This window comes from Amphiprion ocellaris, chromosome 22, assembly GCF_022539595.1.
Source record: "Amphiprion ocellaris isolate individual 3 ecotype Okinawa chromosome 22, ASM2253959v1, whole genome shotgun sequence".
NCBI lineage: Eukaryota > Metazoa > Chordata > Actinopteri > Pomacentridae > Amphiprion > Amphiprion ocellaris.
In genome coordinates, this window is record NC_072787.1 from 14,048,435 (window position 1) to 14,071,227 (window position 22,793).

The 22,793-nt window shown below is 39.7% G+C and overlaps 2 protein-coding genes across 2 annotated transcripts in view; both read left to right on the forward strand.

Moving 5' to 3' along the window:
- The window catches only part of jph1a (junctophilin 1a), a 33,786-nt gene extending 22,096 nt beyond the window's left edge, over window positions 1-11,690 (forward strand). The window contains exons 4-7 of the mRNA XM_023276066.3: window positions 384-502; window positions 7,695-8,428; window positions 9,035-9,131; window positions 9,318-11,690. Of these exons, the coding sequence (XP_023131834.2) occupies window positions 384-502; window positions 7,695-8,428; window positions 9,035-9,115 (934 nt within the window). The 3' untranslated portion in view covers window positions 9,116-9,131; window positions 9,318-11,690. The remainder of the gene's footprint in view (window positions 1-383; window positions 503-7,694; window positions 8,429-9,034; window positions 9,132-9,317) is intronic.
- A 5,666-nt stretch (window positions 11,691-17,356) lies between these two features.
- On the forward strand, window positions 17,357-21,659 carry eloca (elongin C paralog a). The gene is made up of 4 exons (XM_023276078.3): window positions 17,357-17,486; window positions 18,003-18,030; window positions 18,280-18,423; window positions 21,209-21,659. The coding sequence occupies exons 2-4, from the start codon at window positions 18,027-18,029 to the stop codon at window positions 21,397-21,399; spliced, it is 339 nt and encodes a 112-aa protein (XP_023131846.1). The 5' UTR covers window positions 17,357-17,486; window positions 18,003-18,026; the 3' UTR covers window positions 21,400-21,659.
- Window positions 21,660-22,793: the final 1,134 nt, after the last annotated feature.

The following is a 22,793-nucleotide window of genomic DNA, read 5'->3' on the forward strand; positions in this document are numbered from 1 at the left end:
GGCTGAGCTCCATTTGGAAAATCAGGATTTGGATTTGAGATAGAAGCACGAGGGAGGTGTTACGTTATCCCCAAGAGGGACAGGCTGAGTGATACAGCTCAACGATGACGGGAGAGGCAGGGAACAGAGGAAAAGAAGCAAGAAAAAAGATAGCCGAGGGAAGCTGTTGTGTCAACCGTTAGGATGGGGGATGTCATGGATGACAAGGCAGCATGCAGAATCACAGACCAATGGCGTTTTTTACTGAGGGAAAAATGGAAAATGTGTGTTTGTGTAGCAGAAGTGTCTTTTTGGTTAGTGTCCATGCGTGGAGTGGACTTTAAACACCCTTATTTTATCCATGGTTACCATTTATAATGTTGTTTTTATTTGTGTGTCTCCAGAACGGCCCACGCCAGGACAAAAAGCGAGGCTGCAGACCAGGCCGCGATCTCTGCTGTGCATGACTCTGAAATTGCCAGAGCGGTTGCAAGGGAGCTCTCACCCAACTTCTACCAACCAGGTAACCTTTAGGAATAAACCTTCATACACAACACACATCTGTATATTGTGAAACTTCTTCCTAGTGGCAAAATGTGGATTAAACACAGCCTTGAACTGAGCTAAACATCAGAAACGTTAGTCTTTCTTGATACTTTACTGTCTGTATATGAAACAGACTGCAGGTGCACTGAGAAGGTCAGTCTCTTTGGTGAAACGCAATACTTTTCAAGTGGCTAAATTTGCTTGAGCATTTGCCTAGCTGTGCATGCAAGTATGGTTTTACACCAGCTTTTCAGACATTTTAGACTTTCCTGACCCGGAGATGAAGTTGCAGGCGTTGCCGACCAACCCAACGGTGGGACATTTACCCAGCCAAGCTGGGTAAATGTCGCGTTTTTAAATCATGTTTTTCTGAGATGGGTAACTGCTGAGAGGTTGGGTACTGTGTATGAATAATGATGTTTGCACAGTTTTAGAGCTGTTTACACTGACTTTGTCTGAGTCAGTAATGTGCTTGTTTTGGGCGCACAAAAGCACAGGGATTGGTGTTCCGGGACTGTAATCGAAGACTAGAGGTAGTGAGGATGATTTGTAGCACCACAATGGAGGACTGTGTTTGCGCTTCAACAAAGCAGAGCCAGCTTGAAGCAGACTACTGTATTCTGGATAGAAGCCATGCCTTAGCTCTCAAAAGCCTGTTGTAACAGCTTGGAAATATCAAACTCATGCTCTGCTGAAGTGTAGAAATGGCTTACAGAAATATGAGTGGTGGTAAAGGAAACCTACAAAGGTCTCCTGCTCCTAATACCAAGCACTTCTCATCTTTCATTTGCCTGAAGGTTTAACAGGCACACTGCCATACTATACAGCAGTCACAGCATAGGGTGTCGACTCAACTCTGTTTAGTACATTTACAAGGTAAGCTGAGTTTTACAAGGTGTTGCAGGACATATAATACTACATAAATAGTCAGAGGTAATGATCATTTTTTTTGCTGAAAAATTATGATGCAGGTCGGGTCAGAGGGTGAACTAATTTTCTGCAGTTCTTGTATCTTCTGAGTCAATTCAGACCATTTTTTTCATCTTATTTTCACTTTAATGTGTTACTTTTAAAGAAATGATTCTCTTGTGACTATAAAACAACATTAGGCAAATATTCAACTACTAACCAGTTAAGCTCCTATTTATTTATAGGAGTTGTGTGTAGTTTAATAAAGCAAAGTCATGCGGTGAATTAATTTACTGTGGTTTCATAGGAGCCATTTTAATGCACAGTTGCTGCTGGTATTCGATGAAAAAGCTAGTGCTAACATTCACAGGTGCAATATCACAGTTTTTTTTATGTTTGGTTGTTTATTTTTATTTTCAGTGTAAGATCTATACTATTCTTGCCTCTTCCACTGGGTGTAACATATTTAGGCCTATGAGCTAGTGACCTTGGGACCTTGCCAAAAGCCACCACAAAATAGTGGGTGACAAATAGATTGACAATGGGACCCATTCAAGCATGTCTCTTCACTAAGCCACAGAAATGGCCAGCCCGGGCCAGACACATCCTGCGGCTTGTTTGTGTTGTGGAAAACAGTGGTCATGCTTGGCAGGCTGGGTGATCTCAAGGTTCACAAGTCTGTGCAGAGAGTGTCCTTGCCTTATAAGTCAGATCATGAATGAGAGAGTGGCCGATGTCATAATAATGTGCAATGCGGGACGACATCTGAGCTGCTGCGTTTAAACGTTCAATTACGTAAGCATGTCTGGTAAGCTCAACTGAAAGCCAGACAGGCACCTGCAGATAACCAAACTCATTTTCCATATATGAGTTTAATTCTAGTGTATATAAGACTTAGTTTTGTGTGGTACAAGCCAGATTTCCTAGGTTTGTTGTCAGTGCGTGGTCTGTCCTTTGGCAGGTTATGCCATGTTTGAGTGTAAACACTTTCCTCTATTTGTAGCTTCCTGGTGACATGACCACCAGTGGTGTTCCTCTCAAACAAAAAAAAAATGCACTGGATCAAGTATAATCATATTTCTATGAACACCTTGCTGATCCTAATTTTACAGAGGGACAAAGCTGCTCACACTGAACAAATAGCACCAGAAGAAACTTGTATGACTTTCCCAAACTAATCTGCTTTACTTCCTTACTGTGTACCTTCACAGTGGAAATATTCTCACTCACACCCCATCCGTCAGCTTTTAATAAATCCTCTAGGGTAACAACCAGGGGTCTAAACCCCTTGTTGTTTGTAATTGACATTTCAGACTCATAGCAGATTATCACCAAGATTGGGAGTGTGTGTTTCAAAAGAGAAGAGAGAGTCACAGGGAACAGGACCCTGACCCAAATGATTGATTCACACACAGCACCCTGGAGGGGGAGCAGAGAGGGTTAGCTAGGCGTGGCCTGTGGCGTGACGTTAATTGGGCTATATTTGGTGTCGATGTCTGCTCACTGGGGTCTAATGGAGACATAGCTGAAATCCTTATGCACTGAGAGGAGCTTGGTGCCGCACTAGCCCCCTCTCCGGGGCTGACACAGACCAGCTGTCCTTTCCTTCAGCCTGTCCCTAGAGGGGGGTTGGAGGGTGAGGGGGCAGCAGGGATCCTGCTCCTCCCTGTTTGACCCAGTCAAGGTGCACTTGGACCAGGTGGAACCATAAAAGCTTGGACCTGTCAGGGCTGGAAACCAGACATGAGCAGGTGCTGCTGTATATTCATAGCAGCAGGTGTAGAGTAAGTTTTTACACAGTAGTTCATGTGAAGTTTAAAGTAATGCAGAAAGTTCTTGTGGCTTTCAAGGATACCGAATATAAATTGCTATGAGAAACTGCTCCCATGTCCGTTCCTAGATTTCAAAAGTATATATTTTTTTATCGGTTCCACTGTTGAAATAGTAGCTATTTCAAAAAAACACTAGAGAGAATAGTCTTTGCATTCATGTAAAAAATGTATTGCTGTGTCAGCCTGTCATTATATCAGTGAAAGATCATGGTTGGAAAAAGTCAGCAAACGTCTTTGGACATTTAATTAGATTTTATACATGAAGCATGCCATGTCTCCATCTATCAGTGTCAGTGTATGTGAGGCCTTCCAGGTTCTTCTTTGCATGTGGCCACTTGCAAACAAAGCACAGGAAGTCACTGTGAGGACATTCGACCTGTAGCCACAGACAATAGATAAGGAACAGGTTATTTACATATGTGTGTATGAGTGCAAATGTATGTCTGTGCGTGTCTGTGTGCATGTGCGTATGTAACATGGTGAATGTAATCTGGCCAAACAACAACAGCTCCCCCTGCCCATCTGCCAGTGTGAGTAGGAGGAAGAAGAAGAAAATCTAAAATGCTACAAATTGAGCAATAAATCTTAAATTTAACAGAGCAATGCTGAGATAACAACCCACAGAACAGATTAATACATATACAATATAATGCAATACATCAGTATTAGAATGTTAACCAAATAAAACAAACTTGGAAAATGTAAATCCATTTTACAATCAATTGGAAGGCATGTCATTTGACATATAGACACAATGGCACACTTAAGACATTACTTTGCCTGTAGTAATGTGTATTTCGCTCACTAGAGACTTCTCTGTGCATCTGACAAGGCATCAGCCAAGACCTGTCATCAGTCATACAGCAACAACAGCCTTGGGTTAGTGTTTGATTGTCAGCACTTTATGAAAAAGAGTCAAATGGTGGAAAAAAAACAGCCTATTTGGCCAAAGATTCTCTTTTAACTATAACACTGGATTATAAACTACTGCATTCCCATAAATGATCTGATGTACAATGGCAACAGATGTAATAACTGCACATAATGTACTTCTTCCCCCGTGCACACACACACACACACACACACACACACACACACAAACATCGATGCACGTTTCAGTGAAGCTCCCCTTGTGTTACTGCTGTTCATCTCATATTAAGGTCAGGAGGAGTTAGGCAGGGTCTTAAACAGCCGATCCGTTGTGTTTTGTGCGGGTATATGATTGTGTGTGTGCGCGCGCTTATGTGTATTTTGCTAAGAGAGCACTGGAGCAGAAAATGTGTTGTGGATTAACATGAGCAGAACTGGCAACCTGCAGTTTGTATTCTGATAACCTCAAAATTCAATGATGATGTTAGAAGAAAAAGTCACACGACATATTACAGTTTCCTGAAAAGAATTCAATTGAGAATTAAAATACTTGAACGCACATATCTTAAATGTGACAAGTAATGTTCTGAATGCTTAAACTGACATCTTTATTGGTGTTTGCTTTGAGTATTTTTGTCTTGGTCATGACATGGCCTATTTAAATAGCCCTCTTTAAGAAGGCTGCGGCCCAGTTGATCAATGTGTAGATGAAAGAAACACCACAGCCATTTGGATAATTGAGTCCCAGTCCATGTTCCAGCTGACCTGGCAGGATTCCTCGGGATAGTGCATCAAATAAATCTTCACTCACTTGTCACAAGGATTTACACCAGCTCAAATAACTACAAAACAGCCACACAATTCTAATTCAAAGATTTCTTTTGTGCGCATGCTTCTTATGTTGAAACATAAGAAAAACATGTTCAGCATATTTTGGAATTTAATGTGACTGCAGAAATGGAATGGAAGTAGTTTTCCCAGAATGCCAGCATTGCAGTCTTATACGAGTGTTAGACTGGGGGGGGTTCAAGTGCCAAAAACCATTCAGAAAATGCTTGGAACCCCTTGCAGGAATCTGTCCCCAAACAGATTGAAATTACTTGGGCCCGCCCACGAAGCCCTAACTCTTATTGAGCTATGGTGTGAAATTAAGCTCAGCAGATATATTAAGCCCCACAGATGTTCAAGTGTCCCCCCGTCTCTTTGTAGTGGGTCTTATTGGTTGTAGTGGTTATGAAACAAATTAGAAATGCCACACAGCTGAAGAATTCTTTGGGCTTATGAGTACTGAGGCCCAAAAGATTCCACAATAAGGCTGTTTACGCTGATATGGGATTAGATGCACTTGTTCCTTTCTGGATTTTATATTTGCATAATTGTTCCTAGAAGTGATGAATGTCAAATCTAAGTCAATAGTTATTCTTTTCCACTGAATTTTAATGTGCAAATTTAAAAGGTGATGTGTGTGTAAGAGACCTCTCCAAAATCCTTTGGATTGATCCCTGAGATTAACCCATTTTCCAACCCAATCAGTAAGTCAATACTGAACAAACCACCATGAAAACATTAGCATCAGATCTCCTTACAGAGACAGAGTATAATCCGGAGTTAAAGTGCAGTAATGCATCTTCAAAACCTTTCCTTTTACATGCTGTCTGTATAATTACTTGATTTCTTTCTGTTTCAAATTATATATATGTGATGCAGAGAATCCTTCTCTGTTCATAGCATCTGATGTGCTTCAAACAATGCAGCATTGTCCCTGCCTTAGTCACTCTGACACCGTCTAATTTAGGCGAAGAGAGAAAAAAACAAAGCAAACAAAGAGCCTCATGTCTCTACTAAATGTTAATTTTGCGCAGAACAAAGGGACAGATAAAGTGTCACTTCTATTACATGCAAAATGGAATTTACATTCAGATTGAGTCTTTATTGTTCACACATTAGAGGAAAATTCAAAACATGCATAGTTAAAAGATGAGTTTTCATTCAGTCAAGGAACAGTAATATCGTTAGACCATCTGTGTCCACTAAAACAGGATCCAAAAGTGTCGTTGACTGTTATTATCTATACAGCCATGTTGGTTGGATGCTCAGAACTGATGTGACAAGAGCCTTTCCAGGAAAACAACCTACTGATAAAAGAGAATGACTGATGATAAAGATGAGCCTGCAGGGGAGGCTTCCTTTGTGAAATGGTGTTTGTGACCTTGCATTAATCAGTCCATTTCCTTCCATTTCCCTCCTTCCCTCGCTCTTTGCAGAATGACTGCATATATTATGTTGATTCATGCATATTTTATTTGAAAGTTTAACTGCGCTTAAGGCCAGATCTGGTTTAAATCTGGATCACAGTAAAACTCTGCGGTCAGGCAGAATAGACAGAAAATTAAGAATTCTCTGTTGTCCTAATCTGGATTTTTGGACAGTAGCTGCAACAGAAACTTCAGAATAGCACTTGGCAACCGTTCAGGGTTTAGTAATCTCTTGAGTCATGACTGCACTATGTCTGAACCTCAGATAATGGTGCATTTCAATGTTCAATGAGTATATGTTCAAGACTACCAGTGTGCAATGTCTCTTATTGTATTTTTTATGTATTCTCATCACATTCATGTCACAGAGCAAAGGCTTAATTTGCTCTTCTGAATAAATCCCCGATGATCTTTGAAAAACATAGTTGGTCCCTGAGCAATACTGCTGGCAATAGCTTTGTTTTTAATGATACTGCCAGAATAGTTTGGCTTTTTGAGAAATACACTTTTCACTTTTTTAATCTGTTAGGGGATAAAATGTTGTAGATACCAGCATTGTTGTCAGCTTTGTCAAATTAGTCTAAACACTGCAGTCTGAGAAACAGCAAGCTTGCCTCTGTCCAAAGGGTTACATAAGCTGCCTACCAGAACCTTTAAAGCTCACTACTTAGCACATTATATCTTGTTTGTTTAATCTGTGCAAAAACTGAAGTGTAAAAATAACAAATTGTGATTTCGTGTGCCAGACTATTTCTTGGCCAGGCACAGTCACAGAAATAGTAAATAAGATAGAACTACAAGAGGGAAAATAACTAGCCTGGCTCTGTCACACAACATAAAAGCCAGTAAGACAACCAAATTTTGTTTTTATATTTCAGTATAGTGTGTATAAGGTGTTAATTACTGAGCTTTAGAGGTGTTGGAAGGCAGATTTTGTTACCTTTGGACAGAGACAGGCTTGTTTGCTTGTGCTCAGCTAAGCTGACCTGCTGCTGGCAATGGCTTCATGTTCAGCAAACAGAAGAGTAGTTTTTCACTTCTTGTCTAACTCTTGGCAGGAAAGTGTGCTATATATGTGTTTCCCAAAAGTCAGATTTCAAGAACGAAAGATGTTTTATCAGATGCACAATGAAAAACATTTTTATCCCATTTCTGTCGTTGCATCTAAACCAAACTAGTAAAGAGTATTGACATGTATTTTTGCTCTGTGACTTCAATATAATGATAACTCAAACTGAGGTGGGACTGTTTATCCGTAGATTATCCATCATGTTAATACGTGTCACTTCTTTCACCTCCTCAGGACCTGACTACATAAAACAACAGTTAAAGGAGCCTGTGGAGATTAAGGAGGTCCCTGTGGAAAAGAAGGAACGCTCCCCGAAGGATTCTCCCCACTTTTACCGCAAAGGCACCACTCCTCCCCACTCCCCTGTGACCAGTCCCACAGCCACACCTCCCCCCTCGCCTCACTCCAGCAAGAAGAAAGGTCAGCTCGCCAACAGCACCAGCCGCAAAACCAGCAAAGAAGAGAAGCCTTCCCGCAAGATAAGCAAAGAAGAGAAGTCGAGTCACAAGACCAGCAAGGATGAGCGATCTAGCAGGAAGCTGAGTAAAGAAGAACGGCCGTCCGTTACTGATGGCCCCAAAGGTTCTCATGTGCACGACGAGGCTCCACCTAAACCCGCTAAAGTTCAGCAGCCTGCCCCAGTATCTGCTCCTCCTTCACAGCCTCCTGCAGTGCCAGTCAATGGCCAGCTCCACTCTGAGTACCACAGTTACTATGTCAAGGCCCCTACAAGGGTGCCGCCACCACCAGACCCAGAGGAGGATATAGAGGAAGAGCCTAGTGCCCTGGCCCTGGCACGTATGCCCCCACAACCCCCTAAGTCCTATAGTACCCCCACTCCTAAGCCAGCCTCCATACGGGAGAGCAAGAATGACCAGAAACTCAGGAAGCAGGATTCCCTAAAGCCAAAGAGCCTCGCAGACACAAAGAAAGCTAGCATGGAGATTGCAGAAAGCACGGAAGAAACAGTAAGTGTCACTGATTAATTACACGTAAGAGTTAATATGTTTGTACAGTAAATACAAATCTATATCCAGTAGCTGATTAGCTTAGCTAAGCACAAAGGCAGGACACAGAGAAAAATATTGTAGCTCACTAATTTAACCCATACAAAATTTAAAGCTTAAAAGTAACGATTCCCAGTTTTACCTTGGGTTGTGCACCAGGCTATTTTTGGCAGCCAGTAACTTTATGTCATTTGTAGTGGATGTCTGGAAGCTGCCCTCAGTTGCAAGTGCAAAATGAAATTGTAATTATTGAACTTTAGAGGTGCTGTTAGATGGATTCTGTTTTCTTAGGACACAGCTGGGCTAGCTGTTTAGTGTTTGTGCTATACTAAGCTAAACAAGCTGCTGGCCATATCTTCATCTTTACCGTACAGACTTGAGAGTGACATTGTTGTAAATCATTCCTTTTAATACTGGCTTGTTTTTGTTTTGTTTTTTTCCATGTATTTAATTTATTCCTGATAGCCCTGATTTGTGAACAGGGACATTAGCAGTACAGATAATTGAATTCACTGTAACAGGATTGTTATGTGATATCTGATCTTTTAATATTGCTATTTTTTGCAGGGTCCTAACTCAATCCTTGTTGCTATGGTAATGCTGTTGAATATCGGCCTTGCAATTATATTTGTCCATTTTCTGACATGATGATGCTGTTTCTCAGGCAAGTTCATCAATCTTTTTTCTTACTATTCAACATTTATTTGTTGACAAAAATCAATGGTGAGGACATGAAGTAATGTTTCAGAAGACGAATGTGTCCTCTTTGCTCATCTCTTGTGTGCCACAATGTGTATGTGAAATGTGACAAGGGCCCAATTATATCCAAACAAACTGTTTTATGTTGCAGTGAAACCATGGCAACCGGTACAGTTGCATCGCCGGCCTTGAAAAATGAAAATGGCGCCAGTGAGGCACGGGAGCGGCTGTAGGTGTTTAGGAATCAGCATGACACCGAAGAGAATGAGGAGCAAGGCATCACTACTACCAACCCGTCACTGGCCTTCTTTAGGGCCAGCCCCGTGAATTAGCACTCCTTTGGCTTCTGTAAAAGCTGAAGTGAAATGTCGTGTCTAGTGAGATGAAAAATAAAAAAAATTAAAAAGTTAAAAAAATGCAACCAAACATACGCAGTCAGAAAAAAAATGAAGTAATTGAAACCCACACGTGTGCTGATCCAAGCACAGGTCTCTGTAGCCCACTTCCACTGCCTTGGCAGAGGTAGCGGTAGGCTGACGGAGCCTTGCTGGAAGAGTGTGGAGATGCACTTTTAGATGACGGGAGCAAACAGCTGCCTTTCTATTTTGCCATCTGACGTTTTGATGGGGAGATGTGAGCCCGGCCCGGGGGGGACAGTAGCGGCGGGAGCGCGCTCGGGTGTTCGGAGCGTTTTCTGGGGTTCACACCACTCATGCAAGAGGAAACTGGGCACGGCCGTTGCCAGCAGTCAGTGCTAGCACGGTCACTAGCCAGTCTTACTCTGTTAAACCCAAACATCACTGCAGCTTTCTCAAGCTCTGTCCATTGTAATCCAGGATACACTGCTTTGAAACACTCCCCGTGCATGGTACAGTTTTAACATTTTGTTTTTGTTTGTTTTTCGTTCTATCGTATCTTTTCGTTCGTTGTTGTACTCTGAATGTTGGTTACCTGCAGTCACATGCTTGTAGAATTTTGTTCTCTTTTCAGAATGAGTAAATAAATTTATTTTCCCTTTTTATTTGAATTTTACTCATTTCTAACAATTGAGCTGTAATTTGACATTACACATCCATGTTACTGAAAGTGCAATATGTTTTTTTTGATTTTTGCAAAAGCTTATAATATATTTTGCCAAAAAAGGGGTTGTACCATTAACAAAATCCTACCTTTCTTTTTTTTTTCTTTGCATAATTTTATTAGACTGGCTTTTAGAGGTTAATTGACAGCAGGCATTGTGATTAGGAAACTGAATCATACTTTAAAAGCCAGCTAGCTCTGTGAGAGTGAAGTAACAAATGTCTTATGTTATTTATGAAATCAAAAGGAAAATTATTTCATTGTACATGCCTAGACCATTTTTGCTTGAATTTCTTCACTCTATTCTTTGCTTTCATTGTGTCACGATACCACTAAGATGCAAAAACGCAGTTCACACGGCTGCTTGCCCGGCAGTGCTTGCGTGCTTATGAGACTGGATCAAGACAGTCTTGTGGACAGTGGAAGTTTATTCAGGTTGAGGCCATGGGGAATGTGGCTCCAGGGAGAAGGAGTGATGCCTTTAAAAGTCTTTAACAGTACTACTGTTTACCTCAGAAAAGATGAGGAATGGGGGGAGGGGGAAATAGATGCCAACCTTGTCTTAACTTTGTTGTGTGGGGGATACTCTGACTGTTGTCATCACCTGAATCATGCTTTTTAACTTGCCTCATCGTAGCTGCTTGTGGTCTTTGTTGCAGGTATGGCATGAGTTTCTTTGATTTTCAAAGTGGTTATTTATATGGTGGACATTTACTGTCACCACTACCAAGATTAATTATTTATTCATTGTACAACTGATGTGTTTGTGAACATTGGTCACCATGAAAAGGGCTTTAATATGTTTAGGTTTTCTTTGCTGCAAATCTGTTTTGAAGGTCAACTTGACTATATTGTCTCTTATAAAAGTGAGCAGCGTATTACATTTAGAGAATTCTTCAACCAGTTTGAAGTTTGCAAACTGTCCACATAACAACTGGAAAAACAAATTCAAAAATATGGTTTAGACAAGAAAATGGTGAAGACCTGAGTTATAGAGGGTTTAACTGAACAGCCTGTTTATGGGATATTTTTTGAAATGCAACACTGCATGTTGGAGACATTTATATATAGATTATTATATACTATTTGTAAGGATTTTTACAGAGCACAATCCAGAATCTGGTATGAGTTGGTATTTTTCTAACAATTTGCACACCTGTATTTTGACAATGAATATAACTTGTTTGTAATTGGTAATGTAATGCACATATGATAATGTTTGACAGTGGAAAAAAAACAACTTTATTTCTAATTGGTTGTACTGTACGTACCATTTGGGGGTGTGAAAGGCAGGTGTACTTGTTTGCGTATTTTAGGAAATAACAAGGAACTGTGGGAGACTTTTGATATCTCAAGGTTCATGTTACCCCACTGATTTGTGCAAAGTCTTTGGAGATGAAGTTATGTGTATAACAATAAAGATGTTATGCCTTGTTAAGCAACATTATGCCTTCTTGTGGTGTTTTAATACTCTTTCACCAGCATGCATCACCATGACGATCATAACTTTCAACCTTCCAGGTGTCCTGGTTGGATATGTTGAAATTTTTTTGCCCTTATTAAAATCAGGATTGCAATGTGAGTATTAGCAATGTATACTAAAACACAGAGAATAAGCATAATTTTAAAAAATTACTCATATTTGGAACATTTACAGGCATAAAATCTACAGATGAATTTCAATTGAAGGATGCAGAGATTGTCTTATAACAATGCTTTAAATTCCTGTCACATGTTCACTTATCTCCAAGCAACGGTGGCCTCATGTTGACCTTCTCATAATGAGATCCGAGGGGAGAAGACCAGGCATGAAATCAAAGTATCTTAGTCGGGGTCTCACATTAGCGGAGCGAGTGCAGGCAGGTGCCCCAGTTTGTCTCGGGTCAGTTTGTACTGTTTCCATTGCTGATCAGCCTCGGATTAGTGTAGTGTTACACGGGCAGAGGCACCTGCCTGGAATCAGCAGCGCCATGTCATGCACTTGTTGTGCCCTCTGCCCCGACCCCAGGAGATACCGCCAAACCGGGAGGGAGTTTTCTGATTTTACGGTTTCATGTCGGTTTTCTAAAAATATCGTTACAACATCACAGAGTTATTAAAAGACTGATCAGACTATTGATTCCCAAAGGTATTTTTTTTGAGAGTGGGTAATCCTGGCACCCCTATGTGAAACTGAACTTGTCAGTAATAGTATAGAATATCTCTGTTACTATTCTAATACGGCACGGCAAGCTGAAGATGTGTTTGCACAAGCAGTCTTGGACAAATATAAACCAAAACCTTATAAGTGTATCATACCTTCTTAGAGGCCATTTAACAAATTCCATTGACAGCTATAATTTTGACCAGTGGGGAGATTCTCCAGTAATCCTGTTTATATTCAGCAAAGGGCGATGTGCCATCTCCTGAACACGGGACCGACCCCATGTGAATTCTGCTACAACAACACAGCAGATCCTATGATATGTAAGAAGTATTTAATTCTGGTCATGTTGAACCTTGATTTGTTGAAAGTTTCCTTCTGTGGCGTCCGATGAACTTATCAGCCACTTCATAATGTTTCTCAAGCTTCCACAGCTACCAAAAGTATTTTTTCCAGAAGAAAAACAATCACAATCAAGACGTGTTATAGACTGCAGGTGTCAAGAAAATTCTCATTAGGCATGCTATCTAAATGGACAATAACAGAAACAGAATTAATAAGAAGAGATCAAAAATTAATTTGTGAGTCTGCAAACAGAAACTAATACATTTGATTGTTGTATCTTTTTAAAATCATTTTTTGAATTCTAAATTAAAATATCAATTATTTGCCCTCTTCTTCTAATTCATAAATAAATGTGTAAAATGTGCTACCAATTCTTTTTTTTTTTACTTTGGACATTGCACAAGATTATTTGGCAGTATTAACAATAACTTCATAATTTACAACACATAATAATGTATTTTTAGAGAGCTGTAAGGAAATTCTTTGTCTTTACTTTTGTGTTTGTCAACAACTGTAATTCCTCCTTTATCACTCTTCCTATGAAGTGGTGCATTGGCAGTTCAAATATGCAGTGTAATAACATAGCATAATTATAATGATGCATAAGAAACTGTCTCAGTAATTTTTAAACCTGGCAACAAATGATTTGCATTTATATTAAGAGTTCAAATGTTCTGCATGATAGTGTCCTGCAACATGATTGTGTGTAGGTATGGCATGGAAACAACTATGTTGTACTAGATATTAAGAAACACTTATATTTACATAACGGAGATTATAAATCATTTATTGATTATATGCTACTAATAAATATATACTAGTCACGTGGGCTTAATTGAAAGTGTAAAATTTGCTGCTGATTGAATTTATTAGGTGTATGTGAATTCGATATTCAATTAAGAAGAATAATATTTTATCTGTTGCATAAAGATTGGCTTGGACATGTAGACATCTTGTGGCTGGCTCAGACTCATGAAGATGAGAGTTTCTCTTGTGTATATTTAACTCCCCACTTTGAGACCGGGCCTCCACCTTCCCACTAAAATGCATCTTGGTTGTGCTTCTAAAATTGGATTAAGGCTTGTAAGCAGTGAGGGGATATCAGTGGCCAGCGTTTTTCAAAACTGTTGCTAAGACATCAGTATTAAGCAGATCCCCTTTCCATGCCATGCATAGCTAGCCTAGCTTAGCATCACTTCATCTGTTATATTTACACAGAGACAAATCTCAGTCATAAAACTATAAACCTGTCACTCTGCCGTTTAAGGTAAACTATTATCTGCGTATTATTATTCAGACATGCAGCGCTCTCTCTTCTCCTCATGCTTGCTTCCATATGCCATTTATTTTTTTGTGAACACTAAAAGATCAACACAATGCAAATGTGCGCCATTTAAGCACAACACTGTCCGTGTCTTGTTCATTTAGTGACATGTGAGTTATGGTGAAGGTTTTATCATAGCGGCCTGTAGGGTGAGTCATTATACAGTAGCTCAAACAAGCAAGGCCTCAACGTAATGCATTAGCCTCAAGCTATTCAAAGTAAATGGTTGTCACATCCACTTATCTGCCTGTCTAAGCTTTCATCGTGAGTGGAGTAGAGGCTATAAACTGACACTGTTTTGTTGAAACAAGCAAGAATGGACTTTTCAGATGATTCAGAAGATGTTATCTTTCCACGCGTGTAACCAGGTTATTGAGCTTTGTCTTAATGGTTGCATGGGTTTTGAATCATCGCTGTATTGCACAGTACACTGTAAACGACTGGGTCATCATAATGTGGCCTCACTGACTCAGAGTGCATTGTTTTACCCCACTACTTTCACTGTCAGCTGTAATTTTCAAAAACATTTCCATAAATTATGTAAAAGTCAGCCCCTAGTTCTCTGTGACACATTTGTTTGATAAACAGCTCCGTTACCTCATCGGCTATTTATCCAAAAAACACACAAAGAGACTCCATGACTCCATTGGGTACATAAGAGACAGAACAGCAGTCGTGATGACCACACTTTTTTTTGTAAGTCATCATTGTGTGAGCACATTTTTAGTGCCTTTAGGCCTGAATAAGAGCTGATTTGCTGTAGCACTTCTGAGCTTGAAATCACGTAAGAAAGCAACAATCTTGCTTTTTTTTTTTACACATTCTAATACCATAAAAATATCACAGCTTTTCTTGTTCATTAGGCAACATGAACAAAATTCCATTATATAATTAAAACAAAACTGATCATAAGAAAACACATATTGTAATTTTTTGTTGCATTTTAAAATTATTGAAACAATTATGCATTATAAAATACAATACATATGATTATTTTTCATCTGATGAGACAGTACTGTTTTGACATGTCATGGGGTGCTGATGCATCTCCACAGCGAAGGTTCATGAGATTAAGACCAGAATTGAAGGGCAGTGTGAGTGGCTGCAGGCAAAAGGAAGAGTACCCTCAAATTCATTGTGACAAGCCTTTCCCTCTTTTCAGAGAAGAAATGCCCACAGACATTCCTCCCCCATCTTTCCCTATCATGACTAAAGTTCTGACCTGGTTTCATTCAGGGCGAAGCCATTGTATTCTACACAAATGATCCTATGTATTGACATTTGACCGATTCGCTGGTACTGAAACTGGTAATATTAGAAAGTGGAAAATGAGGAATGCTGGTTAAAAGACGGCATATCAAGAATACCTACACAACCATACCCACCTTTACAGAATTATCATGAATAAAGAGTAAAATAGGGAGAAATATTTAAACTGCAAATAATCCAAGTTAATATCACTGCATCTACACGTTTCCTATCCTGTACAGTTCACAGTTTACATGTCCTCCATGTCCCAGACATTTAATTACACTAACAAGCACAAAGATGGACAAGTGCCTTCTCTAGCAAGTTAACTGCATCCCACCATTTCCAGAATGGCAGAGGTGGGTACAAGAAATTGTGATCTGAGAAAGCATACAGTCTAGCTGTGAAAGGGATGGGTGGTATCACTTGGGAAGACAAGAGTGTTTGCATGTATTGTGTGTGCGTGTGTGCGTGTGTGTGTGTGTGTGTGTGTGTGCGTGTGCGTGTGCGTGTGTGTGCGTGTGTGTGTGTGTGTGTGTGCATCTATGTGTGTGTTAAGGAAGCCCTGTTCTGAGGGCCCACAGCAGCCTCCCCAAAATAGAGCTGAGAGCAGCTGCAGCCGGGTGGGTCGTATCAGAGAGACATCAAAGCGGCTGCCGCCACCCGCCCTCTCTGATCATAAGCACTAATGGTGTAATGGGGGACTGGAAGGTCAGTGATTGTTTTTGGTTGTGTGTATGAGAGTGTGTAAGAGTGTCCGTGTGTGTGAAAGAGAGAGAGAGTCAACAAGCAACAGAGGCAATCACACAGGCTACCAGAACTTTCTGGAACACAAACTGACAGCATAGCTAAACTTGGTATTAATGTAAGATAAATACCAGGTCAGATGTCACCTCTGCAGATGTCTCCAGTGACATCTGTGGCAGCAGTGAGTACAGTCAATAACACTAAACTGGCCAGAGCGGTCTCCTACTGTGAGTCAGTAGTGGATCTCTAAATATCTGTGTGTAAATCACCAACAAAATAATATATTAAAATTCCTCTCCGCCCTTCGTGAGCAACATTACTCTACTTCGGAAAACACCTCTGGGTCAAACTGCACAATTTACAGGCACACTCAGTGTTCTGCTCTTAGTGTCACAGCTCAGATATCTGTGCATCCATTTGGAAGACTCAGATTTCAACAGTCATCACTTTTCCTGCATGAAAGAATTTCAGGCAGGATCATGGCAAAGTCACATTCCGAACCTGACCGTGACTACAGTATGTGCCCACTTCTCAACTGTCTCTCTGACTGACAGACCTTTACCTGTTAAAGTAGAAGAGACTTTGTGAACTGTAATTGTGTACTTTGGGAATCAACAAAATTGATTTGCTAGTTTTAAAATGTGGGCCCTAAAGTTGGCCTTGCAATGTCATAACACTACTCACTACATGTTAATGTAATAATCCTGAATATGCTTGTAGATGTCCTACCATACTTTCTGAAATCAAAATAATAAATTGCACGGATTGATTTCTACTGAGGGGACATTGGAAAATGTATAACGGTGCAGACTGCGTGCCTTCCCCTCTTTCATTCTTTCTTGAATCCACATTTATGGCCCCACAAAATGTCTCTGTCGTGTCCAATCAGCACCTGCTCTCACTCATCACAGCCAAAAGAGACGGTCAGGGGAGCTAACCTTAAACACAGGCGCCCCCTATAGGAATAACAGCACAGTGGACTGGAAACCAGTGTAAATTTGACTAGTCATCTTAGATCTTCATAAAAACAAAAAATCGATATCCTTATTTTCCCCCATTTTACTTAAATGTATTATTTAGAGACATTTATACATAATATGAGAAGTGTAAATATTTATTATTCACTATGGCATCTGGTTTAGGCATTATGTTTTTACTTAAACATTTTGTGATTTAACCAGATAATATTTTATTTTTAAAAAACGCTTTTTTTGTTAGGGATATAAAAAAATGTTAATCAAACAAACTGATTTGTTTTTATTTAAATAAACAAAATTTGCACTGAGATGGAAAACGACTAAGGTGACCGTTTCGTTTCCACGGAATATTTTTACTGCGCACAGGTGTTCGTACTAACTGGTTCCGGGTGTCAACATCCTGTTGGCTAACGTTAGCTGAAACACAATCTCCGCTACACGTCCAGCTCTACAGCGGTAAGAAACGCTGTTATGTTTCGATTACAAGTTATTTTTCGTGGCGGTGTGTCGGACAAAACACCCAGTGTTAGTTTTAAGCTGTATACAAGCGTTGAAAAAAATGTCGATTGTTTGGAATGGCGTTAGCCCGCTAGCCAGCGCTAGCTAACGCTGACGGCTGCAGACTCACTTCAAATCGTTAATTGCCAAACAAAATTACCTAATCCGCAGTGTACTTTTAACTGGATTTGTGTAGAGAAGTTACATCTGTGCGAATTCAGACTTATTCTAATGATGACTACCTTCTGACATATTATAATTAGCTGCTTGAGCTACCTCAACGATAGACGACGAGTGTCCAAAACACTCAAGAAATGAGGCCTTGTGAAAATTTACTGTGATGTGCTATAAATTGAATTGTTTTGCATAATAGAATTGTAGCCATTGTCCAACCTAGTCGGCTTTTATGTTCGAGTGTTTTAACTGAGTTAAAAAAATCTTCAGTACCAGTGATGCTTTATTTTTCCCTTTCAGCATTAACAGAAATACCAGAACAGAATGGGTGAGTAGCCAACACCTCTATATCATCTTGTACCTTCCCAGTAATTCATGATATTGTTTTCTAATTAATTTTTTTAAAACATCATTCTAAGTGTGTATGCTGGCACACAGAGGTCTTCCTTCTTAACGTGTCTCTTCAGTAACAAACTGTCTTTTCTCCAAATTCACAAACCTTATTAATTTCTGTATGTAGCATTTCCAGCATTTGACTTCCACCTGTGTGAGACTGTCAGTTTATGTTGCTTCACAGACGGTGAGGAGAGAACCTACGGTGGCTGTGAAGGGCCAGATGCCATGTATGTGAAACTGATCTCTTCAGATGGCCATGAATTCATTGTGAAAAGAGAACATGCCTTGACTTCTGGGACTATCAAAGCCATGTTAAGTGGGCCAGGTGAGGAAAGAAAAAAATTTTTTAAAATGCCGTTTTTGTTTTCTAAGTTCAACTTGAATGATAATCCAGTAAGAATACCTTCTGTTGGATTTTTTTTTTTTTAAAAACAACACCTAGCAAATTTACCAGTGTACAGCGGGGCTTGGTGATTTGGAAAAATTGCATATTTATTTTTTTCTGCCTTTTATGGCTTTACTGATAGGTGCAGTGAAGACAGACAGGAAAGGGGGGGACAAGAGTAGGGGGAAGACGTGCAGCAAAGGGCCTCAAGCGGGAATCGAACTCGGACCGCTGCGTGGGGGACCAGCCCCTGTACATAGGTCGCCCACTTAGCCCGTTGAGCTATACGAGTGCCCCGTTTAATAGATTTATGAGCATTTCCACAGGATATACCATCAAAAACCATCAAAGACATGACTGTCACACAAGGAGGATGTCAGGAAACATTCAGACCATCAGTAAAGAAATGAACCACACTACTGAGCCTAGTCATTCTCGTACCATTGTTTATGGTTGGCTGAAAAAAATCGAAAATGTCCTCCACACCTGGTAAAACTTTTTCTCAGAGCCCCTCATCACAAATCGTATTTTTTCCAACTTGAGATAAAACAACACATCTTTAATCCAGTGTGATACTGTGGGTGGGGCAGCATCCTTCCATTTGAGAAGAATTAGACGCCGTGCTAACAAGGTTGAAAAAGCAATAAGTTTTCGACCCCCGGCAGGAAGTCCTAACTCTACACCAGCAATCCCAAAAAGAAACAAAAGCGGATTCAGGTTTAGACGGACTCCTAATGTACAAGAAAGTGCTTCATGTATACCATCCCAATATTGTTGTATTTTAGGACAGGACCAAAGCGTGTATTCAAGTGGCCTCTGCTGATTTGCATCTATCACATGTCGGGTCAATGTGGGGATAAATCCTAGCCAGTTTAGACTTGTGGAAATGTGTTCGATGAACCACTTTGAATTGAATAAGAGAGTGTCTTGCACACATTGAAGATGAATGAATTTTTCTAAGAATATCAGCCCATTGTACTTCACTAATACTCATCTGGAGATCCTGCTCCCATGTCCCCTTAATAGTAGACATAGAGAAGACATCCACTTGAGAAATCACGCACAGCATTGAAGAAATAGCTTTCTTTTTTGTTGGGTTAAAAGACATCAGATCATCAATTACATTATCGGGAGGTTTGTCTGGGAACCCCGGGGTGGAACCTGAAACAAAGTGTCTCACCTGTAAGTATCAAAAAAAATTAGAAGGATGTAAATGGTATTTGACTGACAACTGTTCAAAGGAAGCAAATTTATTGTCTATATAAAGGTCATTGAAGTTTTTCAGCCCCAGTCTGAACCACGTACAAAACGTAGTATCCTGCAACGAAGGAGGAATACAATTATTAGACATTATTGGACTAAATAAACTCATATTTTGGAGGCCAAAATGTTTCCGAAATTGTGAGTATATTTTAATTGAATTATGTACTATAGGGTTATTAATAGTTAAATTGCCATGACTTTTAAATGTTGAAACAATGCTGCATAGCGTATGTCCTTAATTGCAGCCTTCATTGTTCAACCATAGTGTACAGCACAGCACATATAGTCATGCACTGGCACATTCACCAACAATACAGGGTCTTTTCTTCATAGATAATAGTTTTATAATAATATAATTTTTATAATATAAATCTTTAGCCTCCCTCAAAAGGAAAAAAGTGGTTACAAGTAACAGGAAAACACAAAGATTTCTATCAAAAAGGGTAGCACAGACTCACTGCCTTTTACTGTTTATATGTAGACTGGTTATTTTATATTTGTGCATAGTTATCCTTAAGCTTATCCCTTAAGCTCATCCTGAGTCACGAAAAGCCCTGCAATGGTTTTGTTTTTGGCAGTGGTTGGAAATGGGCATGATATTAGTTCATGGTGTTTTCTCTCCCGATTGCTGTCATTCTTTACACTATTTGAATAAGTTTGACAGCAAAATTGAATATGCCTATAAAAATGAAGCACTTCCTAATTTTCTGACAGATTATGCCAAGGAAGAAAGACTTTTATAAAATGTCGTTCTTCACATCAATGTTTTTTACTTTTACCAGCAAAGTGTAAGCAGTGATTGATATTTCTGAAGAGCTTCTTTGCTTTGTAGTTTAATTAAGGTTGACACTCATGTATGGTTTTGCTCTTCTGAGAACCCAATGAGAAACAAGGGACACAACTTAGATTTGGAAAGATAAACTGCAGATAGGATGGTGGAAGTTGCTCCTGCTGTGAAGGTACCAAGGGACAAAAAAGTTGGCTTAAATCTCTTTAGACAGCAGTGTTTCAAGGTCCAACACAGAGTGTGTTTATGGCTGTTACCTTTCTGTTAGCTGTACGCTACTGTACTACTGGCCTTCATCCTGTTAGTGTTTGTAAGATTAGGTAGATAATGTGTCTAGTGGCTGGAGATTATACAGACTGAATTGGCTATGTTTTAATATCATAATTACGGTGGTATTGTTAATTCTGCCTGTCCAGTTGGTGGCACTATCTTCCTCCAGTGCATGGCTTTGTGTCCTCCTATGACACACGGACAGAGCTTTTTGATAAATGTTCGTTGATATTCTACCCCAGTATTATCCCTTTGTATGTTAGTGGGTGGCATATCGCAAAATAATTGAGTTTTCATGGATACATCCAGGAGATGTATGGTATGTTTATATAAATGTGTGGAAAATTGTATGTGATACGTTTGGTATTTCAACAGCTGACACCCATGATAACCTTCTGTCTGCAGGACAGTTTGCTGAGAATGAAACCAATGAAGTGAACTTCAGGGAGATTCCATCTCATGTCCTGTCCAAGGTCTGCATGTATTTCACCTACAAGGTCCGCTACACCAACAGCTCCACAGAAATACCTGAATTTCCCATCGCTCCGGAGATCGCACTGGAACTGCTCATGGCTGCCAACTTTTTGGATTGCTAAAGTTACGAAGATAATGTAAAAGCTTAAAACATTTTTAGACTTTTTGTTTTGAATATTTAAGTTGTTTTGCCATTTACTTCATATGGAATGTGAGTTTTCTTTTCTGCTCCTGGCTTTCTGTCACAATTTCATTGGTATTAAAAGGTTACGTTTTAATATAATAAATGGACATGACAGGCCAATAATGTGATTAATGTGCCCAACTTCTCAACAAATCTTTCCTCACCTCTCCATCTAAATAAATGCCTATTTGGTGAGCATGTTGTTTCCAGTTTGCTGTGTTGCACCGCATAATTTGACTTAAATGCCACATTCACAATAAACCTGCCTCACATGTTTTGTGCATTTTTGTCTGGCTTCAGGGAAACGTTACACAATATTTAAAACCCAGCTAATAGCAGAGACTAAAATACATCAGTTTGTTTTTCCATTTTGGTACATAAGAGAGGAAATGTCGTCAGAAAATTAAAAAAATAATTTGAATCTCATGTATTTTATTATTCCATGTTTTATTTCACAATAGAGGAGACAGTCTTTGTTTTCATTGTAAACATGATTGAAATACATTAGAGGAATAGTTTACAACCCAAATTGTCATCATTTACACTGAAAAGTCAAACTGGTACCACTAAATTCAAAGACAATGTTGTCTGTAGAGCTGAATATGGATTTTTGGAAAATTATAATCTAATGTAATCTAGGGTCAGACAGGACGGATTAGTAAGGCACTGATGAGTCAACCAGTAAAATATTATGGTTTTCTAAGTGAACTGGTTGTTAATAATGCGGCTGTACTAGGATCTGGCTTAAGTTGCACCTTTTGTGAACCACGTCAGGTGAGAGCTTATATCACATCTCATTTAACACTGGCTGCAAGGAGGACGCACATTTCCCCCTTAGGAAACCTTAGCAGACATGGTCAAATTACAATTCAGATGAATAAAATGTTCTAAGCTGTTCACTGACAGACAAATTAATAAACTTTCTCTGCTCCAGGCACTTTGGCATTGATGGCCAAAGGGAAATGAAAATACGTCAAGTTCTATTTCGGTTTATGCTTCTTGGAGATGAGACTTGATGCAGATTTAATAAAAGGGGGCTGCTGATGAAGTAACAAAGAAATTGATGAAAGACGTTATCGTCAAAGGTGTAATTAAAATTAACCATTCAGTTTAATTTTCTGACATTAAAATGACAGGCAGGTCAGAACTCCTTCAGCAGAGGTCATTGACCCTCACTAATGTCCTTTGTGACCTCGGTGTGTTCTAACTGCGCATGTATTTTTTCAGTTTTATGAAGAAATAAAATCCTGTTACACGGTCTGTTCACGACATGGAATGATACGAGGGTGGCGGGGGTCGTGGATCTGAGGCTACACCTTAGCGTGGATTGTT